Source organism: Lissotriton vulgaris, chromosome 6, assembly GCF_964263255.1.
Source record: "Lissotriton vulgaris chromosome 6, aLisVul1.2, whole genome shotgun sequence".
NCBI classification, from domain to species: domain Eukaryota; kingdom Metazoa; phylum Chordata; class Amphibia; order Caudata; family Salamandridae; genus Lissotriton; species Lissotriton vulgaris.
In genome coordinates, this window is record NC_141694.1 from 170,930,892 (window position 1) to 170,953,659 (window position 22,768).

The 22,768-nt window shown below is 46.0% G+C and overlaps 1 protein-coding gene across 1 annotated transcript in view; it reads left to right on the forward strand.

Moving 5' to 3' along the window:
• Positions 1-22,768, forward strand: part of LOC147706965 (cysteine-rich venom protein-like) — a 183,847-nt gene that overhangs the window by 96,577 nt on the left and 64,502 nt on the right. The window contains exon 5 of the mRNA XM_086925604.1: positions 13,869-13,963. Within this exon, the coding sequence (XP_086781730.1) occupies positions 13,869-13,963 (95 nt within the window). The remainder of the gene's footprint in view (positions 1-13,868; positions 13,964-22,768) is intronic.

The window sequence follows — 22,768 nt, forward strand, 5'->3', positions numbered from 1 at the left end:
AGTATGAAGTCTCCTATCTATTTGCTGTGTATAATATATCTTTTAGAGTTGAGTAACGCTCTGCAGCTACATGTGCTTGTGAATGCAAATGGCTCACTTGCAACAAATAATGTAAAATGTTGGTCTAAAGTCTAAGTACCCTGTGGAGCAATGATTTATGCATACTAAAACTATTCTTTCAACTACCTTGAATATTATTGAATGCAGTTTACACCACATTTAGTTTCACTTTTGTTCTTGTTTGGAATTAAGTTTTCACTATGTCATCTTGATGTGGACTAAAACATCGGTCACTCACTATTCAGCTTCCATCTTGGAGGTATAGAATGCTACTTAAATCAGCAATTAATATCAAATACATGAATTCAATATTCAAGATATAATAATCTAAATGACTGAATATAAGATACCATAAATGTTCCTAATAACTATGTCCATGTACCATGATTGGCCCCATAACAAATCTGCTCATACCTTGACCACAAATAATGCCTACCATACCATATTGGTGTAAGGAAGGGCTTTGAATCAAAATCCTTGTTCCACTGAAACCAACAAGGTAATATAGAATTGTGGTATCCTCGGGTGGGACACTGGGGTATGGAACCTTGTAGCATTCTCTTAGGTGGTGATGTATAGTTAGTGACGTTTTACAAGAGAAGGTGATGTGGGGAATGTTGGTGATTTAGCTGTGGATAGCTCTTTAATATGGAGTAAACTGCTACCAACACGACAACCTCCACTACTTCCCTTTTATTGAAACAATACCACATTTTGGTGAAGAGAAAAGTTTCTTCTGAATTACTACTTATGGTTCACACCGCTTATTCACATTTACCTTCCATGCTACCTTCAGCGTGGATTTACTACTAGGAGAATACATCTGTGCATGTACACCTGTGCCATGTGGCACACATACATGCCCTGAGCGCATGTATATGTGTCACATGGCACACAAACCAGAAACAGGGGTGCTACAGGGTGTCAAAGTGACACCCTGTCCCCCTTGGCAATTCCGTATTTTTACCGATTCGGTAATTACCGAATCAGTATTTGCCATTGATTCCTATGGGCTTCAAGGCCCATAGGAATCAATGGCAAATACCGATTCAGTAATTAGCGAATCGGTAAATACCTATTTCTACCGATTCGGTATTTAATACCGAATGATTACCTACATTAGATTCACAGATTCATGAATACCGAATCGGTAAAATTTGGTATTTATGAATCAGTAAATCTGTTTTCCCTACATCTAGCCCTAAGAATTGTAAAATAGAAAAAAGATAGCAATCACATCACTCTATCCAAAAGGACAACCAAAGCACTGCTCCTATTTAGGAAAGAGCTGAGGAGACTCTTCCTTAAATAACATTATGACACAATGCAGTCACATTCGAATAACCTGCAACTTCTAGGATCACTTGTTGACAGTATGTTAGATCACAAAAGTCACTCTGCAGCTCTTAAAGACTTATGTGAATTAATATTGCTGTATATTACCATGTGGCTCTTGAATATTTGGTTGCAAAAATTGTGATCACTCAGGGTTCTCCCTTTTCATTAGTATGAAACGTAAGAGCTGGTTTCTGAGTCCTAGGGGGCATTCAAAAAGCACCGCTGTTTTTAGTGAATGACTACTGCCTTGTGCGTGCTGCCTCTAAGAGCCTGGCAGTAGTGTCAGCCTAATTATGGTTAACAAATAGGCTGTTTTGCCTGTGATGATCCCACCATTCCTGCCTCAATCTGCATTTCTTTTGCTGGTGAAGAAACAGCATCTCCTGCTGTTCTAAACGTGCAGTGGTCATGTCCTTTCCCCTTGTAATTGTATTAGCTCCCCAGGATTCAAAGTTTGAACTTGATTGGGCCGGCCAGAGCTGACCATGGGTAATCGCTTTCTTGGGCAGTACAATGTTACGCGGTTTCTTTACGTTTGAGGGGAAGCTACAAATCAGTGTAGAAAGACTGATCCATCAATAGGGTCTTGCCAGTGAGGATGTGGATTAATGGCTATAGCGGCCAACCTTGGAATGGGGGAACCAGGTTTAAGTCTGGCTGGAGTCTCAAACATGCTGCTATTCTGGGAAAATCACTAAATCTTCCTGTGCCTAAAAAATAAAAATAAAAAGTGTCCATCTGTAATGCAACTGGTGCTTGTGTAAAGTTCTCTGATTCCTTCGGTCGAGTTTGGGCTATGTAAAACAGCAACAACAACAAAAATATAGGCAACATGTTTGGGTTAAGATCGTGAAGAACTGACTCATGTGGCCAACCAGTACAGGGAGGAAGAACTGCTTGCCTGAGAATAAGACATTAGACTGCACCTTTAGTTAGATAGCATTTCCGACTGGAGGTAAGGTACTCAGTGCATCCATCTCAGAAGGCCTGTTGATCCATGAAGTTGTCTCCAGTCCACTGCCCACAGGTCATCCACTGTCAAAAGCTGCTCCATATCGTAATTGGAGTCTGGGCAGTAACTGTTACTATTCACTTTGGTAAGAGTGAGCCTACTATTTCCCTGTCCTCCTTAGTAGTGGTGGTAGCCTTTTGCCACATACTGCTTGCCTCCAAAAGGTTTCAGGATTCCCATAACTTAACCAACTGGCCTGGGGACAAAAAGGCAGTTAGAAAATGATTCTCTGAGTCCAGAACCATTCACCAGATCCTTCTAGACCAAGCTGTTCTCGAAAAATCTGAATTTGTTATCCCACTCCAGGTTTATGGCTTTGGTAGCCATTTCTGTTGGCCATGGACTGGTGGGCAACCCAGCTACTATAATTTGTGGCTGTGACAGGTGAGGTCCCATAGGAATGCGCTGGAACCTGCATGCCATCTGATCGAGTACTATGGTGAAAAAACTCTGGAGTCAGTTACTCAACAACTGAAGTGGCCCAGTGCCTAGGGTTGACTGACCGGCTTTGGAACATACTATCATGTTCTAAAGCAGGGTAAGATGGCAGGAAGATTTGTACAGAGCCCTGATCAAAAACCATCAAGTAGCCCACCCGCTCCCTTCTGTGCTGCAAATATAGCGCCAAGAGCTGTTTTTCAACATGACCTACATATACATAACTTCGCATCATTTTTCAAAAATGATAAGTTATTACGCCAAAGCAAATTGCACTAATCTAGTACACCGCTGCTCTCCATCAGTATCACTGCATGCCCAGAACATATAGCACTCAATGTTCAACCTCTTTGTCCATCTTGCTACTGATCAGCAATATCCTTGAGAGCATCAGTTGAAGTTCAATACACAATGCCTCACTGGACAATAAGTCTGCTGTCACAGAATTTACCCGTCTGAATGACTCAGCAACACCTAGTATGGTTTGCCCGTGTGGTAACATCTCTAGTGACATGGTGCATAATTCTTTATTTATTACCTCGTCTCAGGCTATTTATTACCTTTCTTTATTCTCCTAAATGCGTAGGTATTTTGAAAAATGTCACTTAAACTACCTTGTTCAAATATTGTGACTCTACAAACCCTTCAAAGTATCAGTATCACTTTGCATCACATGTATGCCAGTATTGAGGAACTGGCCGAATTTCCACAAATTTAGCTGCCTGAAATCTTGTCCCAGTCGTTTTAAGTCACCCCTGTTTTCGCTTGGTGCATACACCCAGTAAAGTTCTTAAAAGAATTCAGAAATTGACTATCCATAGAGTCCAGTGTCGCTGTTGCCATAGTACAGCAGTAGTAAATAAATATATGTTGTCTCAGAGCCCACTAACAACTGACTGCCCTGTGCTCCAAGAACCATGGCTCCCAGCTTGTAATTCAGATTCTGGCACAAACTGGAGTTATCGTATAAGTAAGGATCACAGGTATTGGGTAGATACCATCAGATATTATATTGCAGAATTTGTGCATTGGAAGAAATCCTAATAGTCCTGTCTCCTGCAGGTTGTGTTGAGCAGAGCCTGGGGGATCGAGGATCGAGCCTTGAGAGAGCAGCGTGTGGAGTAGCCACAAATGCAGTTCTCTCCATTTCACCTACCTAACTTAACTCTGACCTTCCTCCCTTCCTTCCTCTCCCCCGTGAGGGCTTCGATAGCGGCAGAGGCACGAGATGGAGACGGAGACACCGCGGCGGGGTGAGCCGCGAGCTATGACCGGCAATCTACGGCAATCCTTGGAGCTGGGAGCGGCCGCGTTGCTCCTCCATGAGGTGAGGAGATGCGAGGGGCTGTGGGAGATCCACCTGGGCTGCAAAGCCGAAACAGGGTGAAACAGGACGGTGGGGGGTTCACCTGTCCGTCGCATTCTGCCCCTTGCTCTCCTGCTCAATCGCCCACCTGTAAGGTGTAAAGGAGTATGGTGCAGGGTGCTCAGAGAGTAGGCAACTACCATCCAGCGAGGCAGGCAGCAGCCCTCAACCATTCTCAACCGTTCTCAACCATCCATCCGCTAATAAAGACCTTTCAAACCCCAAAGGGAAAGGGAAAGAAGGAACCAAAGGTAGTCCTCCAAAGCAATACAAAGAAACCCAAAGTTGCGCTTAACTGCCTAAAAGGACCTGTCAGCTGCCACCAACAATCAACCCAAAACTGACGGTACCGTCGCCAGCATCAGCATCAATGCCAAATCCGCCAACCCACCGCCACCTAGGAGGAGGCACAACGCACAACGTTGAACACGCACCTAACACTCAGGAAATGTTTAGGAAAAAAGCAGCAAAGGACGAAACACCTGAAACTGCTGACCAACCCAGCCTAACCCATCGCAGATGGTGCCAAGAGGGTGCCAAGCCGACAATGAGGTCTGGCAAGGTGAGGCTAGCTACAACTTGCACCACCAATACCAGGAAAAAGAAAATGAAGAACCGAAAGGCTTCAAAAGAGCCGACTGAGAACAATACCCAAACTCCGATCACCCCGACTGGACGGGAAAAGGCCCCTTGTAAGGCCCTCGCTACCCTTGGAATGCCAGATATCCTGCTAGTAGACTTAGATCTAGACTCAAGAGAGGCGGGAAAAAGGACCACTTGGAAGCAACCTGCGCCCCAAGGGGAAAAAACATTCCAACCAAAAATGTATTCCAAATTTTCCTCCATCAAAGACGCAGGAGCATTACTCCACCTCAACATCAATAACCAACTGAATCTCCCCTCCCCGTTGCACCCTCAGCTATCAGAAGGCGCATCAGGAAACCTCCCAGGAAACCTCCCAGTCCCATCGGTCCTATCAGACACTGGCCCATCCATCCTATCAACCGAACCAGGGGACAGAAGACACAGCCCCTTAAACACGCCGATCAATTCAAACACAGGGACCCCAAAAGATGAAACGGGACCATTGGCATTTACTGTACCCCCTTAATCAACTCTGAAAATGCCACAGGGGGTGCCCCAGAACAGTCCCCACCAAGTGACGAAACCACGCTTTTACCAGCTTCACAGTCTCTCCAAGAAGACGAAACGGAATTACCAACGGAACCATCCGGGATCCCATAGAGCCTGAAATCACAGTACTGGATCGCCAGTCTACAAGCCTCCCTCCAGTCATAGGACCACCTGATTTTCCTCCCACAGTTCCAGATGTATTCCACTTCACAGGCCTCATGACTTCCCTATCTGAAGTCAACATTGACACAAAGGCAACCAGAGAGCTATTCCCCCTACAACCTCTGAAATCTTATTTTTTCAACCCCATTGATTGCAATCACGAACTTAATAAGTATAATCACAACCAGGAACGTAAAGACAACAAGAAAGAAATTCCCCTCACACAGCCACTCTGGCAGAACCCCACTCTGAAGTACCCTTACTCAAGCAATTCCATACAACGTTAAACACGGAGGGCGAACCTGATGATACATCTCAGGAGGTATCAACATCTCTTCCCTCATAAAGGAAGAATGGGAAAACCTTGTCACCACATATACATCTGAGGACAAGAAATAAGCGGCCCCTCAAGGATCGGGAATTACTTCCAAAAAGGCTGACGTAAACACTCAGCCAAGTGAATCAGGAATATGGGCCTCCCTTTTAAACACCATGCAACTCTCCACCAAAGCTTTGGAGTACCACTCTGACAAAATGGATATCCAGCTCACCCTTCTCAATTGCCTGGCATTACACGTTACCAGTATTGACAGCAAACTCTCAGACATGAACAGCTTTATTGAAAGAGCCCAACGGTATGCAACCATTCCTTCACCAAGCTGTACCTGCCACCTAATCGTGGAAAAAATCGCCACGCTACCAACAATGATGAGCGATCTCCTCACCGACTTGAAAACCATAGGCTCAAGTTTGAAACCCGACAGAGACACCACAAAAAACAGCATTAGAGGACCAGTAACCAACATCCAAACCGGCCCCAAGACGTGGACACATAGAGAGTAGGCATGAGCGGATTTTGCGGATTGGCAATCCGCGAATTTGCGGATTTGCGAACTCGCAATCCGCAAAATCCGCGAATTCCCGAGAATTTGCGGATTTTTTTTTTTTTGTGTGTTCGCCCGTGTTTCTGCCAGTTCGCGAGGGTTTTTACAATTTCGCAATTTGCGAACTTACCTGTCGGGTCGCAAGTTTTGCGAACTTGTTGTTTCTACGTGTCCAACCTGTTTGGGACACTCTTCTTCATCACTGCCACTCTCTGTCACCACTGCCACTCTCTGACTACTCATGCCACCCTCTGGCCCACCCATGCCACCCTCTGTTTCATCACCACACCCTCTGGTTGTCCAGTGTACATTATTTTCGGCAAAGCAAAGCACACCTTCCCTGCCTCAAGTGACCTGAATTAATTTGGGGCTGATTAATGTGTCACAGAATATTTTTTTAGCTGGCACCTGCTTCCTTAGTGCGCCCTGATTAGTGATCTTTTGCACTTGCTAAGTGCTTTCATTGTTGCAAAATTAGTTACAACACCTGCCCTGCCCCAACTGACAATAATGAATTAGGGGCTGATTAATGGATTTTAACTTCCAGCCTGGCTCCTGCTTGTCTCCCTTAGCTGTAATTCATGACCTTTGTGGCATATGTGTAACTATTCTGAGGTTCAGAGCAGGGTCACATAATAGTTTCAACTGGCAACTGAACTCTGGAGGGGCCCCTCAGGAAGCACTACAGGAAATGGCTACTAATGATGTGCCTGAACTTTTGAACCTGGTAAGTAGTTACTTTCAGTTTTGCTTAGATCATATTTCTGCAATTTCGCACTTATTCGCGGGGCGCGAACTCACGCGAACAGTGCGAGCAGTGCGAGCAAAATCCGCTGCTCGCGGATTTGCGGATTTTGCAGGAAATTCGCAAATCTCGCGGATTGCGGATTTCCCGAAAATCCGCAAAATCCGCGAGCGGAACGGATTTTCCGCCCATGCCTAATAGAGAGGCGCAAGAATCAGCCACCCATGACCTCAATCCACCTATCACCTGTAACTCTCTTAGCCTCAGCAAAGGTCCAGGAAAAAGAACAAAGGAAGAAGCAACTTACCCGATGGACCAAACCCTCCAAGAGGCTGGCCAAGGCTTGGTAACCGGAACGAAAAGCTCTCTCATAGCATTCAACCCGTCTCCTTCTAAATTTACAGGGAGTGTCGAGGCTTTGAATCTGGAACTAACGGCAGTAACCAACATCCAGCCAAAAACACATGAAGTAACAACTTTAGAAGGCAAGGCCGAGCAGAACAATGGACAATCCTCCAAGCAGCGAAGGAAACAAAGGAGGAAAGGGAGGTACAAGAACTTACCTATAAAATCATATTTCTAAATCGCACCAAACCCCCAAAATGGCCTCCAGCAGGAGCTCAAAGAATTCGGTACACCAAAAACCAGTACCCAGACACCAAGAAGCCCAGTACGAGTAGTAGAGGACGGACCCAAGGATCACAATGAACACCCAATAAATCATCAGGAAAAAGCGACTTGCAGCCATAAGCCTAGTACATATGGAACCGACGACCCAACAATGGGCAGACACCCTGCAATATGTGACACCAATCAACATCAACCCTCAACCGCACAACCAAATTTAGGAGCACTAATTGAAACCATCACAACTCCCTTACCCAACATTGACGATCAACTTTAACACAGAAAGCGAACCCATGGCATTGAAAATAAAGCAGAAAAAATCTGAATGAAAATCTCGACCGAAGAGCAATGCCGCAAGCGCCCAGGCAGCAGCAATCCAGCAAACCATTGTGAGCAAGCAACTTCACAAATAATTCTGTTTGTCCCAGAATACAAGTCCAAAGGTAGAAGAGACATCCTAAACCGTGGCAACATCCTTCAAATTCTAAAAGCAATCAGAAGTCTGGCCGGGATTAAAGCCCAAGACCTACTGTCAGTAGAATTTGAAACCTTCAAGCATCTCTCAAGAGGGAACTAAGACCGAATGGGTAACAGCCGAGCTAGCAGAAAGAATCCTCAGTGAATATCTACAATTAGAAGTTTGGGGGATCCAAGTGTATCAACAACGACCAGTTGGGTACCCGACCCCGCTGCTCCAACACCAACCTGCTCCCAACAAGAGGCCACCAAGTAGCCGGACTGAATGCAATCAAAATCAGCACAGTCCTTAAGGGAGCCCATAGCACCTCGGTCACAGGCCCAGACGGACTCAGCCCCCCAACTGGGGCGGGAAGATGGCCAGAAGAAACCCAACCCCAACAGATTGGTCTTTGATATCTAAAACTATACATTTAAGAACTGATATTGCATGACCTAATCTTGAACAGGGAAACAAGGAACGGAACTTAAAACTCTTCTCATGGAACATCAATGGCCTCGGCACTAAAATCAAAGACTCCTCACTATTGTCATACCTTCAAAGGTTTGACCTAGTTCTCCTACAGGAAACCTGACTGGAAGACCCTCTACACCTCCAAGGCTACATACTTACGATCTCCCTGCAGTCCGACAATCAAACTATGGTCACCGCAAAGGAGGATTAACCGTCTACGCTTCGATTGAAGCCATAACTGCAGGAAAAGAATGCATGAGGAAAAACACTACATCCCTTGAAATAATGGCAATCCAATTTGAAATGCAGGGCCAAAGTAACGCAACATCACATAACTCTGGCAAACATCTACATTCACCCTCAGAGCAAGAGGATCGGTGCAAAGCAGCTGATACGCGAACTTACACAGCTAATAACGGAGGACGAAGGTTCGAGCTACATTTCAACAGGTGATTTCAACATGTTCCTTGCGGAGGCAACAGACGACTGCACCCCAGAAGACGACAAACACTGAGCATGGGGGATCGTCTCCCAGGACAACTTTAAGTGGGGCAAACCAACAAAAATCTCGAAGAATTTGCATAGAGAACTGGAAAGTCTATCAATGGTAGCATTTAACGGTCGCATTCCAGGGGACAGACCTCAAGCCCCAACTTTCCATATAAACTCAGTTAACACTGCAATCGACTACACCTTCCCTGCCCTCCCACTCCTTGGTTTAGTAAAAGACTTCAGGATTGGGGTGTCCGACTACAGCGACCATCAACCTCAAGAGCTAATTCTTGGTATCCAGGGTAAGGCCTTAACATACACAAACCCAGACCCCATCCAACGACGAGATACCAACACAAGAGAATTCAATGTAAAATGTGCGACCCAGAAAAGCTATTAGCCGTGGCAAAAACACTGTGGGAGGAAATCAAATTCATCGAGGGAAGTACTGTCCACGCCTGGGAAATCTTCTCTAAAGCTCTGGGCCAACCGTTACTCAGCCAGCACAAAAAGAGCATCAGCTAAAACAAAACATCTGGGTGGGAACAAGCCAGTGTGCCCATCTGTCATCAAGCCAGCATGCCTAATTAAGACAACTAAGGGGTGACATAAACAGAGCAATTCACTCCCTCCGCCAAAACAGCACAACTGCCGGCACTTCGAACAAGGAAATAGAAAATTATTTGGCGCGCAAAAAAGGACTACAAGGAATCACTCTGGGCCAAACTACTCCACAACGCCAAAACGAACAATAGTGCAAGATTCTGGCTAACGGTCAAGAGCATTGAGAATGCATCGGCACCCAGGATCAACTCTCACATAACGGAGGACGTTTGAACAAATCACTTGCAAACTTATTTCAACACAGACCCCCATTGCAATTTGCAAAAACCAGCCGAGTTTCATGTTGCATTACCTCCGCTCCCCCTTTACAGGAATAACCTATCACCTAGGTCCTCTTTAAAAATGATCGAGAGCAGAATCCAGCAAAGTCATCAGGAGGGTGCTCCTGGGCCCAACGGCTTGCCACCAATGTCATACAAACAAGACCGAAAATACTCGTCCAGTGCATTACTACCGCTCTTTGACAATATCACTGTACCAGGAACAACGCCAGAATCCTGAAAAGGCTCTATCATCTCCCCTATTTACAAAAAAGGCTGTAAGAGCGACCCAAAAAACTACAGGCTCATTGCTCCTATTGACATTGAGGTCAAGTATTACGCCTTATCCTGGCCATACTCCGGGAAAGGGCAAGGGAAAAATCCTTAATCCCAAATAATCAAACAGAGTTCCAGGAAAACCTGGGAACCACTACAAACATCCTGGCTCTTTCGCTTCTAGCCGACTCCACAAAAGCAACAAGAAAACCATTATTTGTTTGCTTCATCGACTACAAAGCCGCCTTTGACAGCATAGATCGAGGAAAACTATGGTCAAAGCTAGCTCCATGGGAAATACCTCCCGCCCACCTGAATCAACTCATTCTATTACATTCCGAGACATGGGTCCAAATAAAACTGGGGAGCGGTACGATCGTGTCCGGGCGGATCCCAACCACCAGAGGTTTAAAGCATGGTTGCGTCTTGGCTCTCACCCTATTTAATCTTTTTGTGGCTGATCTTTCAACCGACCTAGACAACTGCAACTATCACGCACCAAAACTGGGAGGCCTCCCTCTATCAAACTTACTGTATGCCGATGACTTGATATTAATCAGCCAAACACCAGTCGGCTTACAACACTTGCTTCACACTACGAACAACTTCACCTCAAAAAACGGGTTAGAATTTAACCTAGAAAAGTCGAAAATAATGGTGCTAAACCAGCGCAATCCGAAAAAAACAACTGAAATGGCAACTGGGCGAGAGAGAACTTGAAGTATTCCAAGATTATAAATATCTAGGAATCATGTTTGACAAGAATGGGTCGTACGACCAACAAAAAGGGGCGATTCAGAGGCGAGGGACCCTCCTAGCAATCACCTTAAAAAACCTAAAGAGCAAAATAACAGGACCAATCCTGCTCCCGCTCCTCGAAGTGCTTCAAGCAAAGCTGCTACCAACGATAATATATGGCAGTGAGTCCATGCGAGGGACGGATGAAGAAACCCTGAATAAAACAGTCGCCAAAGCCCTAACAATAATCTTCAAGCTTCCAATAAATACCTCCCACAGCCCAATTAAGATTCGAATTTGGAATTGCAAACCAGACAATAAGCAGGAAGGCCGCGTATGTAAATAGCTGGTATAAAATAAAGAGTGCAGAGGCGGGATCGCTGAACTCATTCCTATGGAAGGAAATATCAAGGAAAAACAACTCACCCGCCAAGGCCTACCTTCAATCAGGGATTAGCATGTTAGCCCTGGAGAACATCTGGGAGTCAGGACTTCCATTTAATAACGTCAAAGATCTGGTAAATAAGTTGACTATGCTTGTCTCTACCGAAAACGATAAAGAATGCTTAAATAAGAGGGCCCACAGCTCGTTCGTGATTCAAAGCTACTCAAAATGCTCGCCACAACCGTATTTTGGCACCAGCTTTACTGGATCATTAAAGGAAGGCTTCTTGGCACTTAGGATGGGGATTTTACCTGTTAAACCCCACTTGCCTCCCTGGAAACGCACATTCGCAACTACACTATGCAGATTATGTGGCGAAACTAAAGAAGATATGTTGCATCTTCTATGCATATGCAAGTCTCTAGACTGAGAGAGGAGAGAGCTGTTAAAACCGCATTTAAACGGAATGCATATCCGGTCTTGCAGACAGGCAGTGAAGGCGTGCTTCAATGGGGCCAATGCTAAACTAACCTACAGTTTTTTCCGCTTGATGAAAGCTGCACAAACAAAACTTTACGCTAGAGCCTGAGTATAATCGCTCACGCCCAAGCCCTTCAGTATAGTAACTCTCCTTGACTCCCACCACGCTCCGACACTAAGTCTATTAGATCACGCCCAAAGAATAGATCATCAGATCTATGGACACAGGCGTTGCCCCCAGACCGGGACTCATCCATAGCCTTCACTCGAACTATACACTTTTATTGCAAATATATCGTATGTATTTTTAACTAGTTAAATGTTCGATTTTAGTACATAGCCACCCCGTTTTTAACCCCTTCCCTGCTCATAAAGAGCTCAGCTCGTCATGCAGTACACTGGTCGTGTGCTCATGACGAGCTGAGCTCGTCATGAACAATGGGAATCAAGAGAGGTCAGCATCCAGGAGGATTAGCTGTAGATTTCAAGGTGTTAAGGAATTATGAAATTATGCTTTATATGTATTCTTTATATATTTTATATTGATGTGATGACTGCTAAGATTTTAATTAATCAAGGAATAAAGAGATTACCACTTACCACTTACCATTACCAAATAGTCCATGGTTCCCGGATCAGAATGGGAGAAAATGTGCAAGATCAGCTTATTTTCTCAATTTGCGGTGGAGCTTTCAAAGCAGCATCTGGTAAATTCAGCATTTGTTGATGTTGGTATCTAGCAGGTGCTGTATTATTTCCCATCAAAGTGAGCCGCTCATAACAAAGTCCTTAGTATTTACAATTTTATGGCATGCCTTGACAGCGCAGCTTTCGCCAGACAATTATGTGAGCATCACTAGAAAGGGGCTCCGTCCATGTGTTGGGAGACTGGAATCCCTGTTTTGTTTGGGCAGGAGATGTGCACTTCCACAAAAAAGTGCTTGCCCTCCACTCAGCTATGATCATTTTGTTTATTTATCCACCTGCCTGGGCTTATTCTTTTAGGAGCACACACATGACATTGTGAAACTATTAAAGTGTCTTTGATAACGAGATAATTTATGGTTTTTTCTCTGTCAAGGTCGCAGATATGAGGAGGACAGTCATTAACCTACATGGATGTTTAGATCTGCCTTACCAGTACTATCTGCCTTACCAGTACTACACCAATATTACTCTACAGTTCTTTGCTTCCACACAAATGCATATCAATTATCATACAATTTACTGATAATGCTACACATTACCATACAACATACCTTTAAAGCCAGACCTATTGGCATTGTCAATGCTTGTTATCATATTAAGAGCTATTCTGTTGTGATGTTCACAAGACCTCTTGCAAGGCAATTACAACGGTCTAATAAGGTAATCTGAAGTTTAGTTCAGTCTCCGGTGCCCAGGAACACCCCAGTTCTCCACAAGTTCCCCCAAATATTTCATATTATTGTTGAACAAAGCAAGGGACTGGGTTGACTATGGGACATTCCACATCACATGGAAGGTGTCTGGGGAAAAGTAGACACATCTCCTACTGGTTAGCATGACAACACTCTTTGAAAAGTCAAAAGAGTGGGAAATTGTGCATCTGTGTGTATGGGCGGGTGGGCCTGTCTCTCCCTACACGCGCACACCAACGGGTTTCTACTGGCAGTCATTTATATCAGTCTATTTCCCTTTGACCATTTTGTGGATAAAGGTGCCCGCTTGGTCCTGCACAACAAAGAATAGTCCTTGCCTTGAATAAATGTTAACATTTGACAAATAATGTTCGATTAAAGAAACTACAGAGAAAATAATGTAATCCTGCAAGCGCACTTATCATACATACTAATCGTTTTCTGCAGGTTGAAAAAAAACATTTAAAGAAGTTTGCATGCATAATTATTCGTAATCGCAATGTTTTGTGTTCTCAGGTTGTTTCATTCAACAGTCACAAAGTTGGATGTGGCATGGCGCTATGTCCTAGAAGCACGTGTAAGGTGTTTTACGTTTGTCAATACTCCTTTGCGTAAGTATTGACTATTTTCTCACCTCTTTGAGTTTCCCCGGCACTGCATTCTCGCGTTCAGTCCTTCCCAGGTGGCCACACACACAGAGCTGCCTGTTCTCTTAAATCTCAGGAATTACTGTGGCAACAAGCACCGGTATAGAGCAGCATGGGCCCTGGTTAGTGGAAGAGAGGGGAGTGCAACGAATGTCCGGTGAAGGGTCCTAGTACTTGAGAGATGAGTTCAAGTTCTCCAGGAAAATTCATTTTATGGGTACCTAGATATTTGCGGCTAGAACCTTGAACTCACTTCCTCCAAGCCTCCCAACTACAACCTCTATCGTTACTATCAAAACAGGTCTTAAATCTCTTCTCTTCCAAAGACACTTCCAAGATTAATTCACCCCTTTTCATGACCCTCAAGACAGTTTGGCATTTACTTGAGCTTAATGTTTTAAATATGTATTCTATACCTTCATTAGCCTAATGTTGCCACCTCTTACTTTGTTTTTACTTTTTTAATTATCCTGATTGTATTTGTAAGCTGTTAGTTTGTTAATCTCCTTATATAACGTACTTGGTTCTATTGTAAAGCGTTTTGAAATGTGAGAGTGACCCCTTAGCACACCAGAGGAATAGGGTACTTTAAACAGTAAAAAAAGGAGATTTCTTCCCTTGGCGGACAACTGAAGTTACACAAACTTTATGATTGTCTATGTCACCTGAACACATACAATAAGTCCTGCACACTATAATTCACCCACACAATAACAGTATAGTTTTGATATTTATTTATTTATTTATTTTTTAGTAAAAAAAGGGAATTTTTCTGTATATTACATTTCTTAAAAACAACACATTTCGCACCAGCATAAAAACAGTTTACAATTTCATTAACATCATTTATACACATAATAGTTAAAAACACATTGACTCACAAACGATTTTCATCAACATTGGTTGGCTAAAAAAAGAGACAAATGTCACATAGGGGGAGAGACAAACAGACACTCCTTATTGGTCTTTAAATTTGCACATCTGGAAACCTAATATTCACAGAATCTAAACCTGGACCTGCTTTATATCTTGTCTACAGGATAGATTTGGTTTCTTGATTGTGCAGCAGTAGCGTCAACGTGTTTCGATGGCGTTCATTGATACTCTGCCACCTTTATCAAGACTAAATAATCAGTCTCTCCTGCTTTTGGGCACTGGTTGGTTGCCACTTGCAAGAATTTTCCTGCAGATAAACATATTTTCGTAAATATCTTGAATCAGATGGGAAACTAGAGGTACAGCTTTTCACAAAACCAACTGACAAAAATACTCTATCACAATATCAAAGCAAAGCGCTATGACACCTTTGGGTATAGTCTGCATCATATAAAACTGCATTAAATAAATATATATATATATATATATATATAAACAGGGAGTGCCCACAGACCTTTTCGGGGAGATCTATTGCGCTGTAGTAGCATCCTTATAAATAGGAAAATACATAGTACTGAAATTGTAGAGAAAACAATAACAAAAATTCCCAGAGAAATCTAGTTGTACTATGTAAACGTAAAAAACGGTAGCAGTTTCCCCCAAGGTGCTTAGTTCAAGTTTCCCCATGGTTTCATTAGTGGCTGGGCAATCTGGAAAACACTTCAAATGTGCCCCTTGGATTATTGTCGGCCCTATTTCTAGGTCTCAGATTGAATTTGCGGGATTGCTGCAATATTGAAGTGTATTATAAGAGCTATACCTGAGTGCTGTCAGTGGACTGGCAAGGGGTGATGTCATTCGGGAGTGATCATGCAGTTTATATGCTGGCAGACACTGGGCACTTTGAGGTGAAACACATCAGAAAAGAGAACAAATGTTCAGCGCTTCAACTAAAGGTTCTAAACCACTGGCAAGTCAGAGGTTGACTCACAGTGCTAGAACTGATAGAAATGGGTAAGTACCCAAACATGCACCGCCCTAGCAAGGCTGCTCAAATGTTCGTAGACTCTATTCTTGAGACTGCAGCATGGACTACAATACTTCATTTGCAAGATAAATAAATAAATAAGGGGAGGGACCCAAAGCATTTTTTGAAGGAGAGTGTTGTCTGCATTGCAGAATGCTGTGTTGCTGAATACCAGGCTCCCTATTCCTGAATCCAGCGAATTGAACTTATCATACGAAGTAAGAAATTGTCCAATTAAACTCCAGCTCATGCTACTTAATTCGGGACTGGCTGGTGTTTTCGATAGTTGAACAGCTGGAGCAGTGCTTTTTTTAGCACTGTAGGCAACAGCAAATGGCTTCTTGTCAATGCTGCATTTGGCTGGAAATATGTTAGCACTATTTTGATGTGTCTACAGTAAAAACAGAACCTAGCAATAACATTCACATAGTAGTAAAGTAACAAAAGACATAAAAGGGAACAATGCAATAACCCAGCGAAAATACAAGGCAACACAAGTATAGTGCAACACATCAAAACATCCCAATATTGGAGCACAAAAAAAAGCAGCAGAAGGAGCAACAGAATGCAACACTACTCCACAACATTGTTATCACACATCACCGCCTCCTGAAACCTGATTTAATACTATAGTGTGAAAGTGTCCTCCATCTAACACCAGCTCATCTAACCACAAAGGACATGAAATAGGAATGGACAAAAATGGATAAAAAATATTTGTGATATACCACCATTCTACACTTTGTGACTCTTACCCCACACTTGCATGCTAGTTGTCATCTGTTATTTTGCTGTGCCACTGTTTTCTTTCTTTCCCTTCCAGATTCCTGGTTCTACCTGGAACCTGCCCTATTCTCTCCCCATGGAAGACATACTCAATCAATCAATGGATCAATAAATCAGCATTTGTTGAGCATAGCAACTATCACTCCTAGGGGTATCTGGATGCTAGGATGCGAGGTCACCATTGTATGGGCCGGGATGCCCCCCACCCCTTCCACCACCAATCCCAATGGGAGGAGACAGACACAGTTTGAACTTTTGGAAGGTGGGGGGCCTCACGACCCCCCCCGGCCGTATTTATTAAAATATGAAACAAAATTTTAAATTTTAAATTAAAAACGTTTCATGTATCATGTACAAATTCAACTTCCATTACATTTGATGAAGACAGGTATTCAGGCTAACCTTAACAAATCTCTAATACAAAGATTTCCTAACCGAGTCTAACATCATGACATAATGCATTCCATACGAATTTGTACATCTTAACATTAGGGGCCAACGGCAAGGTCTTAACCAGTGTCAGGTCCCTATCACCAAATTCCCGCCCTCACGTGTGAGTGGCGCATGCGCAGAGGACTTTACCCTCGTAGCCAACGGTAACTTCCCTTGTCGTGGGGGCCCCCTTTCACTCGACGCCATCTTAAGGTCGTCCGAGTTCCCATGCAGGGTATCCGTAAGAAGGACAGCATGGACTCCCCCCCTTTCCCCGCACTCTCTTCCGCCGGAGCGGATATCCGGCCCCCGGGAAATTCTGGGGAGGGGAATATAGCCGTCTCCCCCTGGGAGGGGCCTATGGCCGTCTCCCCCTGGGCGACCCATCCATAATGGGTGGCGCCCCCCCTAGGGACCTTAAAATCACTGCTCACCGATCATGACCTTACCGCCACAGGCCAGATAGTTGACCGACTATCTGGCCCCCCCACACCTCCTATAGGTCATGTCTCCTCAACCCCACTAGCCAAGCTATCATGTCTTCTATCAATAAGTCATTCCCCACCCTGGACAGGTGAACCCCATCATCAGAATAACAGTGGTCGCCCCAGATGCACCCATGAGATATGGTTTGAAGATGAGCAGAGCGAAACAATTTCCCTATTTTATTGTTGACCCTCTTTACCGAATGGTTCAACGCTGTTGTGGACAAACCACCCCACCATACCCTCCTTGGAATCATGTGAGACCAAGCTATTGTACATCCCGGGAGCGTCTTTGCTAACCAACTAACTGCAGAAAGTATGTGCTCAATTAAAGCTCGTCTGCCCAACCTTACCAAGTCATTGCCCCCAATGTGCACTATGACTACAGATGGCGGTGACCTGTGCCGGCCTAATAATTCTTCGACAAAACTTTGTAGTCGGTCAATACACAGGCCGCCCTTCCCATGGAAGGACAACCTGAAACCATATTCCTCAGGTGTGTGGATCGCATCACCTGCCTTGAATATGTCCCCGGCACGCCTTACGTATGAGTGGCCCACGACCCAGACCACTCGTCTTCCATTCCTTGTTCCTGAAGTGGTGGTTGGCTGACACTGGGCCGGTCCCAATTTCCGCCCTGCGTCACTGGCTCGTGAAACTGTAATCGAAACAAAAGACAACAAGCGTGAGTGCACTTCTTCAGTAACTCACAACATGTGCAGCCGCACGTACCGTTTAAAACAATTCGAGGACCAGCGGCCTAATTGTTTAACACTATCTGCCCGCAGACCCCCAGCCGTTGCTTCTGTTGCGGCCCCTATCCTGAATGAATGGGTCCCAAAATCACTCGGGTTCAAACCCGCAGCTGCAATTGTGATTGCCAGCACCCTCTGAAACTGAAACTTTGTTAACGGGGTGCCGTCCTCATATCGCAGCAAGGCCCCCCCCACGTTGTCAACCTCTGTTTGAGGTAGGCCTCAACATGCCTCACTGGACAACAGGGACTACTTGGAGTGCGCTGCAACACAATGCTATTCCCCTGGGCCTCCTTATCCATCTTTGACCTGGCTATCGTGATCAGCAGAGAATCCCCCTTCACTTGCGTGTGATCCCTGCGGAGACCCCCCTCCGTATCTTTTTTTGTTGGTAGCCACTAGTTCGCTCACCCGCAGGGCCCCATAGAAAGCCAACACGAACGCTGCCCGGAACAGTACAACCTCGCTAGGTGAGGAGCATGTCTCCTCCAGTTTAGCCAACAAGGAGGTCAACTTGTAAATCCTATTGGGTGCCTGTTATCCTTTTTGCACCCTTCTAAGCGCCGCCAGCCACGCAGCGCCTAAAGGAGTCCGTCGGGTCCCTGATCCCCTGGAGCTGAGCCATAAACGATATGGCGGCCTCATACCGAGTGGCGGTTGCCGCCGACCGGCCCTCCTCATGAAGTGCCACTAAAAATTGGGTAAAGGACCCCTCCTGACCCCATCTATGCTCCCATGCCGGGCCCAAAAAGGCGTAGTACAAGCGGAACGCCCCTTCATAAGCTTTCCTTGTCCTGGGCGCTAAACTGGCTGCCACGAGGTTTTGTAGTCCGGGGCGCCAATTTGCCATAATGCTTCGGGAAATGGCGCTGCCACTAGTTCCGCTGAGGGTAAGCAATCCCTAGAAGCCTGCATTTTGAAATGAGAGAGCGCATCAGCTGCATTATTCAGTACACCCGGCACATGTTTTGCCTTGAATTGTACTTTTAATCTCAAGTATTTCAACACAATTTCCTTCAACAATCGCAATATCCATTTGCTGCGTGCTGCCTGCTGATTAATGCACTCAACCACAGTCATGTTATCGGACCAAAATACCACTGAGCGGTCTCTGAACTCCTCCGGCCATGCCGACAGAGCCACCCAGATGGGGAAGAGCTCTAGAAAGCCAATGTTACTCGTCAAACCGCTTGTTTCCCACCATGATGGCCATCCTTGGGCCGACCAACGGTTTCCAAGGATCACGCCAAACCCCACGCTGCCCGCCGAGTCGGTCCATAAGCCTAGTTCCGCCAACGAGGCCGGGGCTTTGCTCCAGACTATTCAGCCGTTGAAGTCCGCCAGGAATGCCAGCCAAATGAGCATGCCCTGGCGAACCTCGGCCGACAGTCTCGTGCGATGGTGCCCTTCTTTGAGGGCAATCATGGCCTGGGCAATGGACTGTGAGAAAGGGCGAGCCATCAGTATCACCCTTAAGGCAAAGTTAAGCTGACCCACTGTTTGCTGTAATTGGTGCAGTGTCACTTTCTCGTTCCGAAGACACTGCAACAGGGAAGCCCTGAATTTGGAGATCTTCTCCGCCGGCAAGCGGAAGCAACCCTCCACGCCAACGGTACCCCGAAACCCTGCATGAGCACGCAGAAATCCTGCAGTGCCCGTGCACAGTCCCGAGAGCCCGCTGGGCCGAGAAACAGGAAGTCATCAAGATAATGCATCACATGTTGGTGCCCTGTGGCCTTCGAGAACACCCACTCCAGAAATGAGCTAAACATTTCAAAAGAGGCACACGAAATTGAACAACCCATTGGCATGCACATATCCATGTAGTATTTCCCCTGAAACGTAAAACCCAGCAAGTGCTGATCTTGGGGATGTAATTGAAGCAACCTAAATGCAGATTCAATATCCGATTTTGCTAACAATGCACCGGGGCCTAAGCGATTCAACATTACCACTGCGTCATCGAAAGATGGATACTTCACACTGCAAATGTCAGGATCGATCGCCTCACTAACGGAAGCCCCCTTTGGTGCCGGCAAATTATGGATGAGCCTGTACTCCCCCGGGTCTTTTTTAGGCACTACCCCTAATGGGGAACACACAAAATCGGCCGTTGGTGGGTCACAAAAAGGTCCTGCAACCCGCCCCAAGCCAACCTCCTTGGCTATCTTTGTGGCGGCAACCACCGGGTTGTGCTGAACTGACAGTTGGTTCTTACATGAGGGGGCCCCCCGAAAATCACCCGCCGGAATCCTGAAGCCATATGAGAAGCCATCTCGCAGGATCCCGGCGGACGCATGATCAGGGTATTTGTTCAGCCACGGGGTCAAAGCCAGGATATCTACGGGCGATGGTGTGGACTTCCGCGGCGCCGTATCAATCCTGCTTTGTACCCCCTTTACCTCCGGTACCATTGGCTCTGGATCGGCAGCTAATTTCGGGGTGTGAGGTGTTACCACAACTAGAACACTCATGCCTGAACATACACGTTCCTTGCGGCCTGCTACACGTCCCCTTATTGAAACCCCAACACACCCCTCGCTTATTTCCGTTCCCGCCTGATCTGGGCTGAGACTCCCCCCCGTAGTTTGGTCGAAAGGGCTGAGGCTGTTTCTGTGGAAAGGCCCTGGAGCCATTTGTGTTTGACCCTGAACCACCCGCTGATCCCGGCAAGAGCTGCGCATGCCACGATACAGTATCCAAACAATCCCAAGTCAGTGTTTCATTAAACTCTTTCGCTTTTCTAAAAGCCATGTTATACCCTTTCCATTCTTCTCCTCCATACTTCTCATGGAAGCTCGTGATCCTGCTCTGGTAGCAAGCCAGGTCACTCAACAGTTCCGGTGTTCATTCAGCGATAATCGCTACAAAAATAGGCCCTGATCCAATTCATCATGGACTCTTCGACCCTGAATTCTGCCATTTTTGCCCGCCATACACTGGGGTGCCATAAATCCTTCTGAGTCTTGGCATATTCTAACTCTCGATGGTCAGTCAACAATGAAAACATGTTTATATATTTATTAGCCCACACCAGTTCCTTAGTGGCTATGGGAATATGTTGCGCCAAGCTTTCCTTCCTTGAGGGTACCGCGCCCTCCCCCATCATTGGGAGTGATCTCTTACCGGCTTCCGCCGCCCCTCCAGCCATGTCCGTTGACTTATTCTGGTTTTCGACAACGTCCACCTTCGCCACCTGTGGAGAAATAGAAGGCACGTTCGCTGTTCCAGCACCCCTTGTCTGCCTTAGCTGCTCTATAATCAGCCTAGCTTCTTCAGCTGGGTCTTCCACAGCCGCGGATCCCCCCGCTCCCTTCTTCAACCAGGGTAACACAGCCGCCAACTGAAGCGCTAGTTTGGGAGGCATTTGGTTGTCACCCAGCGGTGTGATAACCACAGGGATTGGCAATCCCCCATCCGGTGTGGGTACCGGGCTGGACACTGGAGCTACTGGGACCAGTGGGACCTCCATCGGGACTGGGGCCTCGCTAGGAACCGTTTTCCCCTTCCTCTTTTTCCCCTTATCCCCCCCTGTGGTAATGTTTGGCAAAGCAGGCCCCACGATTCTCTTAGGTCGCCCTGAGGGCCCCGCTTGGGCCTCCACTTGTTTCCGGAGGGCCTCTAAGCCACGACCCAGCTGGTCTACTTTACCGAATTTTCTGTCCATCGCCGGCACTTGGTTCACCAATGTGCGCAGCATTCGTTCCATCTCGGAGCTCTTTCCACTCTTCTTGCCAGGCATATCTGCGTACAGCTTTTACCTCTGCCTGTTATCCAGCCGCGACTCGTACCCCAGCTATGCCTTGATGACTGAAACAGAAAAAACAAGATTACACATTCAAAAAACTGCAGCTTGTTCCCTTGAGGGCTCACGAGCGCTGAGTGGTGCAGCCTTCAGAGCGCAGGAACAAGAGGACGCTTCCCTAGATTCCCGCGCCTTTTATCCAGCAGCGGGAAGGCGGGGCCGCGACCCCATCCCGCCCATAGGTCCACGGACTTCCGGGCGGGTGTTTAGGACAACCCTTTTAGGTGGCGGGGGCGCTATGGGCATACCGGCCGGGACACGCCCCCCGCCCGCAACGGTTTCCCGGGTATTCGGGGCACCCGGCCATACTTTCGGGGTGACCGAGTGGTCTCCCCTTTCCAGAAAGCCAGGTCTTGAGGAAAGGGTGGGAAGAGGGAAGAAATGAACAGAAAAGGCAAAACAGAGGGCAGAAAAATGACAGAGCAGAGAAAGGCAAAATAGAGCGCAGAAAAACAATCAGAAAAGGCAAAGCACAGGGCAGAAATTCGAGCAGAAGGCAAAACTGAGCAGAAGAGGACAAAACAGAGGGCAGAAAAATGAGCCGGAAAGCAAAATGGAGTGCAGAAAAATGAGCTGAAAAGGCAAACAAAATGGAGGAGGGAA